The 18172-nt window shown below is 45.2% G+C and overlaps 1 protein-coding gene across 1 annotated transcript in view; it reads right to left on the bottom strand.

Annotated features, from left to right (window-relative positions):
* Window positions 1-2301: 2301 nt before the first annotated feature.
* The window catches only part of fchsd2 (FCH and double SH3 domains 2), a gene marked incomplete at its 5' end in the record, with an annotated part of 61614 nt that continues 45743 nt past the window's right edge, over window positions 2302-18172 (bottom strand). Inside the window, 9 exons of the mRNA XM_080007504.1 lie at window positions 2302-2641; window positions 3581-3669; window positions 3837-4023; window positions 5722-5966; window positions 6397-6574; window positions 6954-7037; window positions 7568-7702; window positions 13478-13540; window positions 13807-13896. Of these exons, the coding sequence (XP_079863630.1) occupies window positions 2549-2641; window positions 3581-3669; window positions 3837-4023; window positions 5722-5966; window positions 6397-6574; window positions 6954-7037; window positions 7568-7702; window positions 13478-13540; window positions 13807-13896 (1164 nt within the window). The 3' untranslated portion in view covers window positions 2302-2548. The remainder of the gene's footprint in view (window positions 2642-3580; window positions 3670-3836; window positions 4024-5721; window positions 5967-6396; window positions 6575-6953; window positions 7038-7567; window positions 7703-13477; window positions 13541-13806; window positions 13897-18172) is intronic.

Genomic DNA, 18172 nt, shown 5'->3' with positions numbered 1-18172 from the left:
CAACACCAACCGTGTGTCATAATATTTAACACCTTACAACAGTATTCAGATGACTTCTTCAGGGTGTCTGCATGTACCCTAATTCCCTTTTATACCTTTTTTTAAGACAAATTGGAGGAAGACTTTTGGACAAATCATCCCTCTCTTATGGAATAAAGTGAGTGTAGCAGGTAAGTATGAAGGTGATATTCAGTAGTTTTAGGGTTTGATATCATCAGAAATGTGGGCTCTGATGCAGAACAACTTGCCTAATTAAGATAAAAGAAAAATATGGATAAATAAAATCAGACATAATGTTTATGTTGATTAATCAAATTAAAGAGTACAGTATATACCGAGCCTCGAAGGTTTTTTAAGACTTTTTGGGGACCTGCAGACAACCCGTTGTGTCAGGTTCAGTCATCGTGAGGCGGGAAGGAAACACTTAAATCTGATCCCGGATCAGGACTCAGAGGGCGTGGGTTAGTCCAACAAAGATCTGGCAACATCCTCTCCTCTGTCTCTGAGTAACAATCAACTCACTCTCTCTCACACACACACAAACACAGTCATGTCTATCTCTAGCAACGGAAAAAAACACACATCCTCTCTCCGTCTTCGTTTTACATCTTCCACCGTATTCAGATTTGTTGTCGTTTTTTTCCCCTATTTCAAAAATTAAAGGAAAACACAAAAAGTTACACATAAATGTCCACTTTTCATCTCGTAATCTCTTATAAAGAGGGGAGAATTACACCAAGTTTCCAGTCACACTGAAACAAAGAGGATCCATGTCTTTTCTTGTTTTTTTTTTTGATGGGTTTAAACTTGCCGTAGATAGTGAACGTCCCATCGCTCTCCTTCTACTTCCTCAGGGGTTCAAAATAAATAAAAGTGCTACATTGCCGATAAAGCGAGGTGGGGCTCACTTTGAATAAAATAAAAGTCCTGCAATTGTTATTTAGCTCAGAATGTCGTTCGTCAGAGCACGCCGATGAGGTTGGAAGCCATTTATTTGGAACACATCATTCATTTCCGGTCGTCTCGGGACTGGGGTTCCATTTCTCCGGTAAAAAGGACGAGGAGGTGAATCATGCCGTGTGTTCATTGGTTTTTCGGTACAGAATATATTTGGCAGTACGATAGGAGGAGAAAAAGTGGAAAACTGGAGCTATCATGAGCATCAGATAAATGAAAAGGTCGACGTTGTGAATAAACTATAAAATAAAAAAGAACAAAGTGGAGTGGAGACATGAGCGGTTTCACATTCCAACACCAAACGCACACCGTGAACCCAAATGTGTTTCCCCCTGTCCCCAAAAAAGCTGGTTCTCCTCCTCCTCCTCCTCCTCCTCCTCCTCTTCTTCTTCTTCTTATTTTGTTTCACCTCATTTCAGAACTGAATTAGTGATAGGGACACGGAGAGAGAAGCACGGGAACAACGCGGGAATGTGTGTGTGTGTGTGTGTGTGTCAACCAGAACAGGCTGTCTTGTCGGGGGAGAGGGCCGGCGAGGAGAGAGAGAGAGAGAGAGAGAGAGAGAGGGAAAAGAGCAGGAAAGAGGGAAGGGAAAGACGAGAACGTGCAGGGAGGATCCAGCCACCCAGCTACTTTCTCTATCAGTCTTTATTTGTATTGAATGAATCCCCCTCTTCCCTCCATCTCTCTCTCTCTCTCTCTCTCTCTCTTTCTCTCTCTCTCACTCTCTCTCTCTCTCTCTCTCTCTCTCTCACTCTCTCTCTCTCTATTTACAAAGCCTCTTCTGGACCAAGCTGGTTTCGCTCAGCTGGATTACATGAAATGTAACTCTGGAACATTGCTATGACGACAGTAATGTACTGTACTAATGCACAATGAATACATACGGTGATAGTACAATATATGGCGGGGAGAGGCGTGGGGGTCTCTCTCTCTCTCTCTCTCTCTCTCTCTCTCTCTGTCTCTCACTCACTCACTCTCACTCACTCTCTATCAAATGCAGCCCAACTCCAAAATAACAGCAGGTTCAGCAAGTTTATTCACTTTATACTGAATTATTTGGCGTATTACGGTTAAAAATTGATAAATATATATATATGTATATATATATAAATAATAATTAAAAAAAAGTAGAAATAACAGAAAGTGGCAGTCTGCACAGTGCTGCATCCTAAAACCATCTCAATTTGAAATGTGAAAGAAATAAAGTGGGGATAAAAGGGGAAAACAAACCTGCTACACCTGTTATTTTGGAGCGTTCGCCCCCCCCCCAAACCCCCACCCCACCCCTCTTCCTCTTCTTCATTTTCCTCCTTCTACTCGTCCTCCCTCCTCCTCCTCCTCGTTATCCTCCGGCGGAACCGCTACGCTCAAGAAGGGGGGCGTCTCCTTCCTCATCGCTGGCTCGTTCTCTTCTGCCCCCCCCCCACTGTGCTGCTCTTCAGCCGCAGGACGAGGGCGGCCACCAGGGGGCAGCGCGGGCTGCCACTTTGCTTCCTTTCAGTCAGTCGGGGGCCGCTTGGCTTCCCTGGCATGTAGGGTGGCGTCCTTCTGACCTGTCTGCCTGCAGTCCCGCCCGGCGCTCCGTCAGTCACACCAGCGTGATCTCCACCTCCTCCATCTTGTCGCTCTTCTCCTGCTGCCTGCGGGGGTGCTGCTTGGGTGGAGGGGGCGCGGCTCGGACCTGCAGGGGTGGAGGGAGAGTCCAGAGGGTGAAAAAACAGAGAGCCTGGATACTATACTAAACTATAGGATCATATATTATACTATATTATAGTGTAGTTAATCATGTTATACTATACTATACTATTATTCAATACTATACTACTATACTGCCAAACAATAGTACTAAACCATACTTTACTATGCTACACCGTACTATACTACACTACACTATACTATTATTCAATACTATATTAGTGTACTATACTATACTGTACTTTACCAGACTATAGTACACCATACTATACTATGGTAATATTCAATACGAGCATACGATACTGCTATACTTACTATACTGCTCAATTATACTCCTATAATATGCTATACTACACCATACGACACTGCAATGCTATATTCTACTACTATTCAATATTATACTGCTATACTATACTCCAATACTATACTTCTATACTATTCCATACTTTACTATACTACACCATAATATACTACTATTCAATACTATAATATACTACACTATACTCCTATACTATACTAAACCATACTATAGTATGGAAATATTCAATATTATACTACTATACTAGACTGCTAAACTAGCCCATACTGTACTACTATTCAATACTATACTACTCTTATATACTGCTATACTAGTAATATATTTTATATTTGTTGGGACATATTTGTAGCGCTAAAATACAGTACCAAGAGATGACTATTTTCTTCTTTTGAGTCTTTTGAGTAAATAGAAAGTCATTCAGCTCAACTGATCTTTAAACAACAACAACAACAACATTGTACTAGCTTTTACAAAATGGAGTGATCTCAGGGAGGCAAAGGAACTCGAGTTGTAGTTAAGTTCTGTTTTGATCACGTTTGGAAAGACGAGTGCATCCCCTAGTGGTAATAAATAAACACTGCGACTTGAAGTGTGTTTGATACTAACAGGCCGTAGCTTGGCCGGGCCTCCGTCGGGGGTGAAGCGAGGTGGCTGCGGAAAACCTGGGGAGACTGGACTTCTGCCAGAGCTGTGATCTGGACGGAAGGGAGATAAAGACAGAAAGAGAGACAAACAAGATAAGAGACAGAAATCCAGACAGAGAGAGAGAGAGAGAGAGAGAGGGAGAGGGAGCGATAGAGGGCACAGCAACAACAACAACTGTTCAAAGGAATGACAACAAGGGGGAAAAAATGTGTCTCACTGTGTGTAATGGGAGGTCCCTTGTGCGAGGGCAGCGGGGGCTTGTGCTCTCCGTTGAGTGCGGCGGAGGGCGAGCGAGGGAGCAGCGGAGGGGTGGAGGTCTCGGGGCTGGTGAAAGGGCTGATGGGAGGTTGGTCGTACAGGGGGAGGGGCGGAAGCGAGGACGGCATCTTCTGAGACGCGGAGATCTGAGACGCAGATATCTGGGACAAAAAAATGAGGTAAGAAATGTTGGTCTCAGTTTTTGCCCGTCCACGTTTACGTCAATAACGTAATTGGACCGCGAGCGTGTCTGGCGCACCGGTGTGGTTTTCGCTCTAATTGGGCTGTGGTTTAGATCTCTGCGCGGTGTGTTGTGTCTGACGGCCCGTTGGAAGGGAGAGGCTGCTTCCTTCCTGTCATTGAGCTGCTGTTAGCGGCACAGATAAGGTTCTCTTCGCGTGATTACCGCGCAGAAGGTTTTAGGAACACCGGGGCTCTGATCAACTATTTGTCTCCTGCGGCCCGCTGAGAGATCGACCAGACCCCAGGGCCAGGAATTGCGATCAAGACATTTTAACTATCAATTCAATGATCCTTTTTGGTCTATTTTATGTAATTATACACATACACCTAAGAAGAAGACCCGTTTATTGGCATTGAACATCGAAAAACAAAAGCTTATTTTAAGCCAGACACCGGCTTAAAATGTCCCTTAAATTTGGATGGAAACATATAATTGTGGGATCTTCAGCCACTTGCATCCTCCCCTGATCTGAGTTAATTGCACATTCTCCTGAACTTGTTTATCTTCTCAAAATGAATTCAATCCCTATGAAACTCTGTGACTCTGCTCTGACGTTGACGTGACCGTGATGCATCATCCCTTCGGCTCCTACCGAGAAATTGACTCGTTGGGGTGGATTCATGAATATGTACGGTAGGCTGGATCGTGCAATTCTCAATGGGTGATCGCCTGGGGGGGCGGCGATCGCCCGTGCGAACTCCCGCGCACGGCCGACTGGAGGAGAAATTAAAAACACTAAAATTCTCTGATACGTATTTTCTACAGCAGGTGGCGCATAAATAGACAGGAGTGTCTCGTGAAACCTCGCGCCGTAATCAAGTGATGAAAGATCCCGTGAATCGGAAGGAAAGATCCCCGCCACCACCCCGCAACCACCAACCTCCGTCCAGTCGGTCGGCCGTTTATTTACTCATTTATATATTTACATTTACATTTATTTATATATTTCTTGCCTCATGTATTTCCAGGATTAATCTCATCGTCATATTTATTTTTATTTGCGTGCTTCTTTCACATACTGTATATCGTCTTTGCCGATGCAAGTGAATGAGCTCCGTTTGTCACTCTACGGCGCGGGGGCGGCGCGGACCAGGACCGCACTGGGCGACTTATCATGTCATTGTCACGGCATTATCACGGCATGTGTGAAAAGGCGCAAGACGCCAAACGTTCCTGTACGTAGCTGCATGGGTGAATAGTAACACTCACTAGCGGCGTCGGTTATCCCTGTAATTTACCGAGAACTAGAACTGTGAAAAGGGGCTCAAAACAGCTCTGCGCTGAGAGAGGGAGGAGGGAGCTCTCTCTCTCCCTCCTCCCTCTCTCTCCCTCTCTGCTCCCGCAATCAGTTTCGGAACACGGTGAACTGCACCTTCACGGAATACCGTTTCAGTGCTCGGATTTTTCCTCGTGGATAAAAAAATAAAATAAAAAAATGTCTGTCATTAATGTCAATTGGCTCAATCGACTCCATCGATCGCCGATTTAATTGTCATTCTGCCCAAGCTGAGGTGTGTGTGTGTGCTCTGAGTTTGGAACGTCACAGTGCCGGTGATGTCACCAGTGTGTGAATCTGTGTCTTTTCTCTGCACCAGCCTACCTGAGTGTCGGTGCCCCCCACCCCTCCTCCTCCTCCTCCTCCTCCCCCTCCACCCTCTCCGTTCTCCGTCAGGTCCTCCACCAGCACGGAGGGGAAGACCCCCACCCGTCCGTTCAGCTCGCCCTCCCAGAAGCCGTCGTCCGTCTGCGTGTCGCGGCTCAGCAGGCGGATCACCGCGCCCTCGGTGAAGGACAGCTCCTCGTCCGCCTGACCCTCATAGTCATACAGAGCACGCACATACACCACTGGAGGGGGGGAGGGAGGGAGAGAGAGAGAGAGCGAGAGAGGGAGGGAGAGAAAGAGAGAGAGGGCGGGAGAGGGGGGAGAGAGAGAGAGAGAGCGAGAGAGAGTGAGGGAGGGGGAGAGAGAATCAGAGAGAGGGAGAGGGGGGTCGAATAAGAGGGGAGGAGGAAGGGAGAAAGAGGAGAGAGGAGAGGGGGAGGACAGGGGGAGAGGAGATAGGGGGGGAGAAAAAGAGAGAGGGAAGAGGGGAAAGAGATACGTCTGAAATACAAAAATCGGGTAAAAAGAGATAAAATGCGCGTGACGACGCCTAACTCTTGCTCTCGCTAATTTCTTCTCCATCTCTACGACTGTCTGGCATCGTTGTGTGTGTGTTGTTGTGCGTGTGTGTGTGTGTGTGGGGGGGTGTGTGTGCGTGTGTGTTTTTCTCACGGTTGTTGTCTCCGTTGACGCAGCCGCTGTGCAGCTCGGGCTCGGTGGAGTTGGACGAGGTGTGTGAGCGAGCGTCGAGCGCAGCCAGCGACTGCAGCATGCTCAGGAGGCTGTTGGAGGTGGGGAACTGCAGGTACTTCTCCGGGACGTAGCCCACCTGACCCGTCTTGTTGCGAGCCTGGGAAAGGAACACACACACCCACATAAAAACAAACAGACACACACACACACACACACACACACACACACACACACACACACACACACACACACACACACACACACACACACACACACACCCACATAAAAACAAACAGACACACACACACACACACACACACACACACACACACACACACACAAACATAAATACACACAGTCAAACCGTGATAAAAGCAAATTTGTGTTTATGGTTGGCTGCGTAGTGTTGTGAGTGTAAACGTTTAACATGCTTGCTGTGATTATGGTTGTGTGTGTGTGTGTGTGTGTGTGTGTGTGTGTGTGTGTGTGTGTGTGTGTATGTGTGTGTGTGTGTGTGTGTGTGTGTGTGTAAGCACCTTAACCCAGTCCTCCATGTCGCCGTCTTCAATGACCTCCAGCATCTCCTGCTCATCGATGGTCAATTCATCTGGCTGAGAGGCCTGGGAGAGAGGGAGAGAAGGAGAGAGAAAGTGAGAGAGAGAGAGAGGGAGAGAGAGAGAGAGAGAGGGAGAGGAAGGAATCATTATAAGTAGTAAATAAGAAAATCTGCAAAAGCATGTGCATCTCAATGATTGAAAGTGAAGAAGAAAAACAAGAGGAGAAATGAAACGCTAAAGAGAAGAAAGTCTATTACATTTTTATTATTATTATTATTATTATTATTGCATTACTATTACATTTAAAATAAGGTTTTTCTATTGTAAAGATTATCAACTGTCCGAGCTGGTTGCGTTACCTTATAAGTCACCTAGCAGAGAGTGTGTGTTTGTTTTACTTGTGAGGACAGGTCTCTGAATTGACTATTTTTTGATTTAGAAGTGCAGCAGGAACATGGGTCCTTACTTACCTGGTGGTGTATATACTCGGACCTCTTTGATACCAGTACAAGAATGTGTGCGTATGTGTGGGTGTTTGTGCGCCCGCGTGTGTGTGTGTGTGTGTGTGTGTGTGTGTGCGTGTGCGTTCCTACCTTGTACGAGTACAGGACCTTGCAAGTGAGTGGGTAGTTGCGCAGTGTTCCAGAGGGACTGGAACTGCTGTCGTCAAAAACCTCCATGTTCTCCTCACACTCCTCGCCTTCCTCCCGATCCAAGTCCACAACACCCTGGTGCACGCATACGACGCACACGCAAACATGACATACAAAGACACACGCGCACACACACAGGCACGCACACACACACACACACACACACACCACACACACACACACACACACACACACACACACACACACACACACACAGATAACAGATGCAAACACACACAGCCACACAGAGCCGTACAGATCAAAAAATTATATCAACAAGGACAAATCCTCAAGGACAAAATCATACTTTTTTCACCTTAGGACTCAGAAAGACATCCAAAAAAGCCCAAGTTGTTGGACTAAACAACTATCCAAACAGTCCCAGATATGGGGTAAAATAAATGCTAAAACCCAATTTGCAATTATTAAAGACCACCAGCATCGCAGAGGTATTGATTCCTCTGGTCTAGACCAAATCAAATCGTTGATATTTTTGCTAATTTTTCTCACACTGTGCTGGGTTCTCAGCATTAAACTAAAGTCCCGACAGTTAGTGCTGCTGCAGTGACTATCCTCCTCTGGTCTGTCCCTCTTTCTAGTTGGGGTTAGTCTCCACTTCCCAACTTTCAGCTGGACTTTGATACCGTTCTTTCTTAGTCCTGTTCTCCCCTCCACTGTTCAAAGACACAACTGTGTACTCATGTCCAGGTTTTGAATCAACTCTCTCGCTCAGCTAGTACCCTCAGCAAGCTGCACCCGAACCATGATTACCCATTTACCTTGGAGTTCTCGAAGTTCTCCTCTCTCTGCGTGTCTTTTTTTCCTTCTAGCCACTGTATCTCTCTTGCACCCAAACCCAACACCCAGACAGGTATAAAGGGGTGAAGGTTTCACGTGCTGTGTCTCCTCCCTGTCTTGTCCACGGGGCACTTTCATTGGCTACTCAACAAGTCATGTGATCCAGCTGGTAGAAAGATCTATGGAACAACACAGCAACCTGAGCTGTGTGTGTGTGTGTGTGTGTGTGTGTGTGTGTGTCTGTGTGTTTGTGTGTCTGTGTGTAAGTATATGTGTGTTTGCTGGTTTCAAAGTCATTGTATCCCTGCTAACGGCTGAGTCATCAGATTTCTGTTGACACAGTAAACTCTACTGTAGCAGGACAACAGATGTACATTTGAATAATGTGTGTGTGTGTGTGTGTGTGAGTGTGTGTGTGTGTGTGTGTGTGTGCGTGCATATCAATATAAGAAAATAGTCTCTGAAGTTGCCGTCTCAACAGATGTTTCACCACATCAAGGATAAGGGACAACGCGTTATATCATAGCACTTGCGTTTTGTAATAAACATCTGGAACGCAATACGTAACACGTTTTGCACATAAAATATTCATCATAAAAAACTTGTAATGTAATAAACACAGTATTATGTGATAAGTTATTACAAAATGTAGCATTCAAGATGCTTATCACAAAATGCGGAAAGTTATTATAAAATGTATTACGCATGTGTTACGCATTATTTTCCGGCTGTCAGTCTTTTACCGTCGTAAAACCCAGTCCGCTGTCTGAAAACAATTTATTTTACACTTCCCTGAGCCGTGGACTGAAATGCTCACTGCAGCGAGCACTCAGCCCACGGCTCCAGGGACTGTGGAGAGAGAGAGGGAGGGGGCCCCCTGCCACCGGTGTAGGTACCAGATGTGTTCAGCCGGGCAGATCGGCTCGCACGCGCGAGTCAGAGGGTGAAACAAACCCCGCGGCGCAACGGAAGTGGGGGCTCAGGGTACCGGTGCCGGGTGCACCACTGGCTAGTCTCATCCATGTCGCCCGTCGGCAAGGCGGACTGGCTACATTTTGTATGAGCATTTTAACCGGAAAGATTTTTTTTTTAAATACATTTTACCAGGCAAAAAAATGATGATCACCGGAGCCAAACATCAAGGAAGTGACAGATACCAAAGTTACATAATGCAAGAATGGGCATTCGGGGGGGTGTGTGGGAATGAAAGAGGTGCCATACTTCTCCATGGTAAGAGTCAACGTACCACAAAATGATTTTGAAGCTGTTATTTTAAGGTAAAAACTTACTTAGTGTTGCTTTTAATACAGAGTCATTTTTGATTCGGAAACAAATTAGGTTAAAGTTGCAATCCATAAGACCAAGACTATGTTGGGTGGATTACACTACAAATCCCAGAGTTCCATTCCAAACAGCTAAATTTTTTTTTAACATCCGGGTTTACTGTCGTCATTTCTTTTCTCAAAAGTATATTTTCTTCGGATCAATGGATTTTTATTCTCGGTCACTTGAGGTGGTAGGGATCCAAGGGTGCTGTTCATTTTTGTGAATGTTGATCTATATGAGCAGTATTGCTGCCTTTCACTTCCCGCACATGCCCAATGCTTGCATTCTTACCGGGGAAGGGGGACCCCGCCACCAACACTGGAAACTAGGGCCTCAACGATTAATCAAACTCAAACCGACATCTCAATTGAACAGAGCGCAATTTCCAAATGGCAAAGCCTGCGATAAAAACAAAACAGTTTTTTTTATGTCACACAATCTAACCAATGGGGCTGTCCGGGGCCAGCTCTTCCTATAGGAGAGCTAGGCGGCCTGGCTGTGGAGAGGGAGCAATCGGGGCACGTTTTGTGCACCCGTCTCCCTCTTCGATGGTACCAACCATGCTTGTGCCAGCGATGGGGTGCCCGCGATCTGCGTGCCAGAACGGTGTGTTTTTATTTGAATTTATGTCTCCTTATGGAACGAAATGGCGCGTAATGGGGACAGTTTCTCCGTGTCCCCCCGCCTATAGTGATTGTTTTAACCCTCTGCACTGCCCCCCGGTGGGACCCGGTGCTCCGGCCCAGGCCGCAGATTTATTGCTTGTGTTAAGTGAATAATACAGAAGAAAGGGAGCTTAAAAAAAATCGCAAACTAAATCACAATCGTAATTGGTCTAAAAATTCCCAATTCGATTATTTTCCCAACTCGTTTAGCCCTATTGGAAACAGTATATGGAGCAGCACATACATAGCACAAATATATCGAATGGCTATTTCTTATAAAGTGCCAGCTAAATAGTAACTAACTAAAAGTATCTAATATGGGATTTTATTTTTACAAGATAAACTCATGGATATCCACTTGAGCCTGTCCAAATTTTGGCCCTTGGGTTTTCAAACCCCAGCCAGTTCAATTCAAATAGGGTTTTAACAGCAAAGCTACCTTTTCATTAAAAATGATATTAAGAAACACTGAGTAGCCAAACAGGCGAAGCTGACAAAAAAGTATTTTCTAATAACAACCTGATAGGAAAGACCCGTCAGTACTGCATCACTATTTGTGTCTCATCTGTGTGACCGAGCAGCTCAACGCGACGCTTTATTGGTTCGAGAGGTAATATGTGTGAGGATGAAATAGTAATGAAGGCCAGACACGCCCGTGGGACTCGACAGTTGGCTGCTTACGGTTGTTTGGCAGCCGCGTTAATAAAGTGGAGTGAAATGAGGACGAGGCGGAGGGGAGTTGCCGCTCCCTCTCCTCCTTGTAGTTCTGTCACCTGTGTCTCTCCCTCCGCTGCAGACTGTTAACTCACAATCCCTCCATCTACTGGTCCATCCCTCGTTGGAATGTTTGGCGACCGCTCCCTTCTGCCGTCGCTTTCTTCCTCTTCATGGCTCACTCCCTCGTCCGTTTCTCCCTCTTGTTTCTTTTCCTTTTCTTCCTTCCCTTCCCTCCCTCCTTGTGTGTGTTTTTCCACTGTGGTTACCCACAATCCTTCCCTCCCACTCCCTCCATCTTTCTCACCTCGGTTTCCAATTTTACTTCTATCACTTGCTCCCCCAGTCTCACCTTCCACTACTCCTCCGCAACCCTCTGTTCACACCCGTCCCTCGTTTCTTGCCAATTATTCTCTCTCTCCCTTTCTCTCTTTTCTTCCCTTGCCTTTCTCTTCCTCTCCACGTCACTCATTGTTTATCCTCATCTTTCCTCCTCATTTTTATCACGCTCTCCATCCGTTTGGCTGTCTCCAATATCACGTGAATAGAATGTCACACACACGCACGCACGCACGCACGCACGCACGCACGCACGCACGCACACACACACACACCGATCAGCCATAACATTAAAACCACTGACAGGTGAAGTAAATAACATTACTCATCTCGTTCCAATGGCACCTGTCCAGGGGTGGGATATATTAGGCAGCAAGTGAACAGTCAGTTCTTGAAGTTGATGTGTTGGAAGCAGGAAAATGGACAAGGGTAAGGAGCCACCTTGACAAGGGCCACATTGTGATGGCTTGACGACTGGGTCAGAGCATCTCCAAAACGACAGGTCTTGTGGGGTGTTCCCGGTATGCAGTGGTTAGTACCTACCAAAAGTGATCCAAGGAAGGACAACTGCTGAACAGGTGACGGGGTCATGGGCGCACAAGGCTCATTGATGCGTGTGGGGAGCGGGTCTGATCCCACAGAAGAGCTACTGCAGCACAAATTGCTGAAAAAGCTAATGCTGCTATGATAGAAAGGTGTCAGAACACACAGTGCATCACAGCTTGCTGTGTATGGGGCTGTGCAGCCACAGACCAGTCAGTGACCATGCTGACCCCTGTCCACCACAGAAAACTGCTACAATGGGCATGTAAGCATCAGAACTGGACCATGGAGCAATGGAAGAAGGTGTCCTGGTCAGATGAATCATGTTTTCTTCTCCATCCTGTGGATGGTCGAGGTTAAGGATTGAGTCGATCGAGCATCTGTGGGATGTGCCGGAACAACAAGCCCGATCCATGGAGACCCCACCTCTCAAACCACAGGACTTAATGGATCTGCTGCTCACGTCTTGCTGCCAGATAACACAGGACACCTTCAGAGGTCTTGTGGAGTCCATGCCTCCACGGGTCAGAGGTGTTTTGGAGGCATGAGGGGGAGCTACACATTATTGGTGGTAATAAATGGTGGTTTTAATGTTGTGGCTGATCAGTGTATATATACATATATATATATATAGATACACAGTATATACACACACATGCACACCCCCTCTCACACAGACAGACAGGACAAAAGCCTGTACCCTCATGCAGGTACAAATGGGACTTGCATGAAAACTGCATCTGTATTTCACTAATGTAGTGAGTGTAATTAATTTCTGTAACTGGAGAAGTGAATGGTTTCGGTACATGGCTGGGATAAAACAGTTTCAAACGATTCAGGAAGTCAAATAGTGAATATAGAACTATAGTTGAGTGGGAATACTGTAGACTTGAATATGAAAAAAAAACAAGATCTTGGAGAGGTTATAGAATAGAAGCCACAATTTTTAAATTGTGTTGCTTATTGATGAGGTTGCGAGCTGCGGTATCGCTTCAAGAAACAATTCACTTCTGCCAGAGGATGACATTTTGTATGCGTGTGATATTTCTGGTATGTATTTAACATGGAGGTGAAGTGTTGAAAACTCAGTGGATGAATCATGCCAACATGCATGCAATGCACCTCCAGCGCTGATTCAGCACATTTAAATACCTTCTCTCTCTTCCGAGCTTAATGTGGCCGATTTCCACTTTTCTCGACAAGCCGCAAAAACAAACCCTGAATGGTCTGAGATTGACGGTAAAAGGGTGACGTGTTTTCCAACCGCCTCGGCTTAAACTGTTAACGTCACAAAGTTGAGGTTTCAGCCATTTTTCAGCCGCTGAATCTGTGGCTTTTTCGTTCAATTGTACGAAAGAGTTTGATATTGTTAAACCGTCTTGAGGAAGAATTGCGACGTCTCACTGCCTCTGCTCGTCAAGAAAGTGATAACCTAAGTGTGGCGGGGGGGAGGTGTCTGTCTCACCGAGAGTGAGGGATCGTGGGAAGTGAAGTTGGCCCAGCGTTCATTCTCCAGCTCCTCCATTACCTGGAGCATGCACAGAGAGAGGGAGGGGTTTACGCACGTACCGCCGACATGGACGACTCGGACACACACCGGGGGCACATCAACACACTCCATGCACACACACACACACAACCTGTTCATTCACATGCAGGGATCCATGCAGGCACACAAATGCAGGGTGCGAGGGCCTATTCGTGCAGACATACATACACTCACGAATACACACACACACACACACACACACACGAACACACACTTTCACGATGACCATTAATTCAGACACACACCTGGTTCATGGCACTCTTCAACCACGTATCCACCGCGACTCCCACTTGTCGTAAGAGGTCCAACCGCGCCTCGGCTTTCAATTTTATTGTCTGTAAAAAAAGGTAGAACAGATAGATGATTGCAGAGATTAGCGTCCGCCACAGCTCGGATATACAGCAACTCAACTCCTGTAAAAGGCTTCGACTTTGTATCAATGAAAGCGATGTGATTCATTTTATTTTCAATAACAAATTTTACGATTCGCGGGCGGAGGGAGCCCCCTCCGACCCAGAAGAAGAAAGGGGAACCTGAAAGGGGGCCTCTGCGAGACTCCGAGAATACAAGGAAGAATGTGAAAATATCATAGAGATTGAAAGGGCTCCGGCAATAGTAGTGTGTTAGATCTGATCAACATGCTAAAAGATTTATGGCACGCAGTCCGCTGATCCTGGAGACGAGGGTCTAATTTGGAATGTTAAAGTGAAAGCGCTGCGTTCTCTCTCTCACTTTCTTTTCCCTCCCGATAGACCTTTCCCTTCAGAGACAGATGGACATCTCACCGGTCAGACAGACTATAAGGACAGTCCGGACAAATCCACAATTCTTTGCAAAAAAGACTTATTGTTTCAGGAAAACACTAATCCCTGATTCTGCTGTTGCTATAGGATTGTTATTGCATTAATACAGTAAATAAATTCCATATGTTTTTGTTTGCATGGAATTTTGCTTATATAAATTCTGATTTTGATTATTATTCTCCCTACTGTTGTTCCGCCTTTGGAAGTTTGCCCTTTTATAATTTTACAGCATTGTACTTAACTGGATGTGACAAATAAAGAAACTTTATTCTCTTGAAAAGAGTCAAAACACCGGTCCTTTCATAGTCTTTCATATCATTTATTTAAAATCAGGAAAAAAAACACCAGTCCTTACTCCTTTTCAAATGATAGATGGAGTCTTATCATGACATATTGCATTTAAACGGACCTACAGCCGTGCCGGTTACTTTGATAAGTGAGAAGGGCAGAGTGCTAAGAAGGCAGGAAGAGAGATCACCACACAATTAAACGCAGGCAGGGCAGAAGAATTGAGTTTCAAAATCAGATAGTTCACGCTGCCTGGTTGTGAACACACCGGTAGATGTAACCGCTATGAGCAATGTTTCCAAGGCAGAGAACAGTTATAAATGAACTCTTAACACAGCAGGTTTCACAGTATGTCAATAATAAGATATTACTGCAGGACACAAACCATCTCTATTGAGCCCCACGGTGAGAACAATGGTCCAATTTGGGGAATAGGGATGGAGACTAACGACGAAAGCAACATTTCACAAGGAGAGAAGGGAGATGAAGGAATTATTCTCCCACAAAGAAGGCTGCTCTTGCCGCTACGACTCGGCTGCTCCGATTCTATCATAACCTGTGTTGAAACATCATGGAATAGCCGTGGATTGCCTTGGCCCTTCTTATTTCTATTTGATGTTTTGCATTCCTTACCCACGAGCGCCATCATCCCATTTCTGAGAGCACCTTTTCCCTTCATCAAAATCTCCACATTTTATACAAAAAAGCTGAAAGCTACTCAAACAGACATGATGATCACACTGAGTTGGCACCCGATTCTCATTCTAATTTCAATATGAGGCACCGCATGGCTTTCCATGAGATATTGTTACATGGAATTACAATACTAAGAAAATAAGAACATCTAAGCCTTGAAAAAGACCCCATTATATCTCGGTAAGTTTCTCAACAGTGAATTGTTCGGCGAGGCTGTGCTGGAAACAGTTTCAGCATTTTCACAGCAAACAGCCTGTGCACAAAACCGACGCAAGCATTAACATCCCCTTAATACAGGACAATTTTGTGGAGTGGAGTGCACCTAAAACGTTATCCCCAACGGGCACAGTTTAATGAATGCCTCTTGGACAACTATCTGAGTGCGTCTACCGCATTGAAATAGTACTGGCGAGTGTAAAAAGGGCCAGATCTTCGGGAGGAGGCAGAGTGAGACCAGACTGAAGCGGCTCATCAGTATGTAGACCGCAGCTCGCATCGCCCCAAGCAGCCTCTCGGCCCTCATTGGCTGAGAGACCATGATCAATACACCCCGGGGGCCTGGAGAACTCTGGAGAGGAATCTAATAACCCTCACATTTCGACTGGAAGGTACCTGCAGGTGCAAGACGCCGGACAGCGCAGACACGGAGATGGAGCGACGAGGGTGGGGGGGGACAGGAGAGTGGCCTGTTACAACGACCGCTTTCTCCTCGTCTAGACCGAGTCAGTTTGTTTACTCAACAATAAGATCGACCGAGATTGATCGCGCCACAGGCCATAAAATCTAACCTGCGACCGTAGAGCGGCCACAGTGCACTGCTCTCCCGTTCACTTTGGTGTTTAATTGATCCCATTGAAACAGAGTAGAGAGGGAAAGGGGGCGTTATGGAGGCTTGGATAATGAGGGTTTTTACGATGAAGAGGGGTAGTTTAGGGTTAAAACATTACTTATCATCTATAAATAGCTCTTACTTAGTTTATATAATCTGATTGTACATAAAGAAATGTTTCCATTTTTCCTTTTTTTAGCACCACAATCTGGTGGTTTTCACCTTTTTTTTTTTTTTTTTTTTTCCTGGGGACCCACTTGAAAAAAAATGACAAAGGACGGGATTAACAATGGGCCTTCCCTACAAACAGCAGAGCCGAGCAAATTTGTGTGCAAAGGAATATTTCTGAACATTTTGTTCACGGCCATTTCCGCATTGAATACTGATATTGGAGCTTGAATAGGGAGACCGACCATTTCTGAATAATGAGGGGTTCATAAGCCATGACGCTTTTTAATGTTCTCTGTGGATAGAAACCGTGGGTCGTGACCCAGACATTGAGAAAGACTAACATAATCCACTCATTTGGCAGCTGCATGATAAATTGGATCCATGTTTCTTCCGTGCATTACCTGCTTTCTAACTGAACTCAGGTCACATCTATGAATAAATACATGTGTGAGTCTTTGAACCCAGGTGGAGAGTCGTGGGACCTTTCACTATTTATTTAATTATTTAATGAATCCTTTTGTCTTTCCAAGCACTGGTTTATAAATGTGAGTTAGTGTGTGTATGTCTGTATGTCTGTGCTGTTAATGTTCGTATTCACATTTTGGTCTTTGATCACATTACAGTATGCAGTGAAACCAAATTACGTTGGCTGCAGAATGTTAATGCCAGAGGCTAAATAATCATCACTTCGCCAATGCAAATTCACTTTGACAGTTGAAAGGTGTACCGTTTCAGCTTATATCTCTTAAACAAAAAAAATAGACACTAATTCAAATTACCTCAGGGGCTGCAGTAGAATCTAGACTAGAAATTAAATTGCATCCAGAGTAAATCGTCTGCAGCACTACCTTGGAGCTGCAGCACTACCTTGAGAGGGTTTTGAATGGTACCCATTGGAACAGTTTAAGGGGTGATGTATTGGCCGTGTTGGACAAAAGCTGAAGTTTAAAAGTTTGATGTGGTTTAGAATGCTTTATTTGCTCTTTATGCTCCCCTCAAAAGAAATACACTAATGAACCCATTTGTACAGCAGTGAAGGGCTTGTTAAATATTGATTGTCCCACTCAGGATAAGGAGTAGATAGCAGGAAGAGTGAGACTGAAAAAGGGAGAACAAAGAAAAAAACAAAACCATAAGGTGGCAAGAGGCCATAAACAGCCTGCTTAAAAACACGACAATAGTGTTTTATAATGATTTTTACACTGTGTTGGTATTTATTTTTAATAAAGTACTTAGTGTAGCATAGAATTTTGAATAAGTAAGTATGTAATTACCTTCAAGATGGTGCCACATAAACCACGCCATCTAAACACTGACTTTTGTTTGAGCGAACGACAAAATGAAATTAAAAGGATTATTACAAACCCAGGGCTGTGTGCGCTGTCATGCTATGAACAAACCAGCCAGCAGAGGGCGAGATGTATTGACGAGCGTATAAGCAAAGAGGTGCTGAAGGGGGCAAGAGAGGGAAGGGTGAGGGCATGAGTGGGAGCGAATTTGTGCCGGGATGGAATGGAGGGGGGAAAAAATGCTGATCAGAAATGCTGTCAGAGAGAGAGGGAGGGAGAGAGTTGGGGGTGATGATAGAGGTGAAGCCCTAATCTCATTCCTACTGTAACAGAAAGAGATAAAAGATAAAAGATAAAAGATATATCTACTGGACGGAGATGGGGGGGGGGGGGGGGGGGGGGCGGAAATAGACAGCAGTGAGAAGACAATGACGAAGGAAGAGTTTTTCGGAGGGTTGGGCAGTTCTCATTGCAAGGAGTGCTGAAATGTTTTTGATTTATTCATGCATGGAACAATACGTCTGTTTTGTGTGTT

This window comes from Zeus faber (genome assembly GCF_960531495.2).
Source record: "Zeus faber genome assembly, chromosome: 9".
Lineage (NCBI taxonomy): Eukaryota > Metazoa > Chordata > Actinopteri > Zeiformes > Zeidae > Zeus > Zeus faber.
Note: the sequence above shows the minus strand (reverse complement) of the source record. Positions and strands in the feature narration are given on the sequence as shown.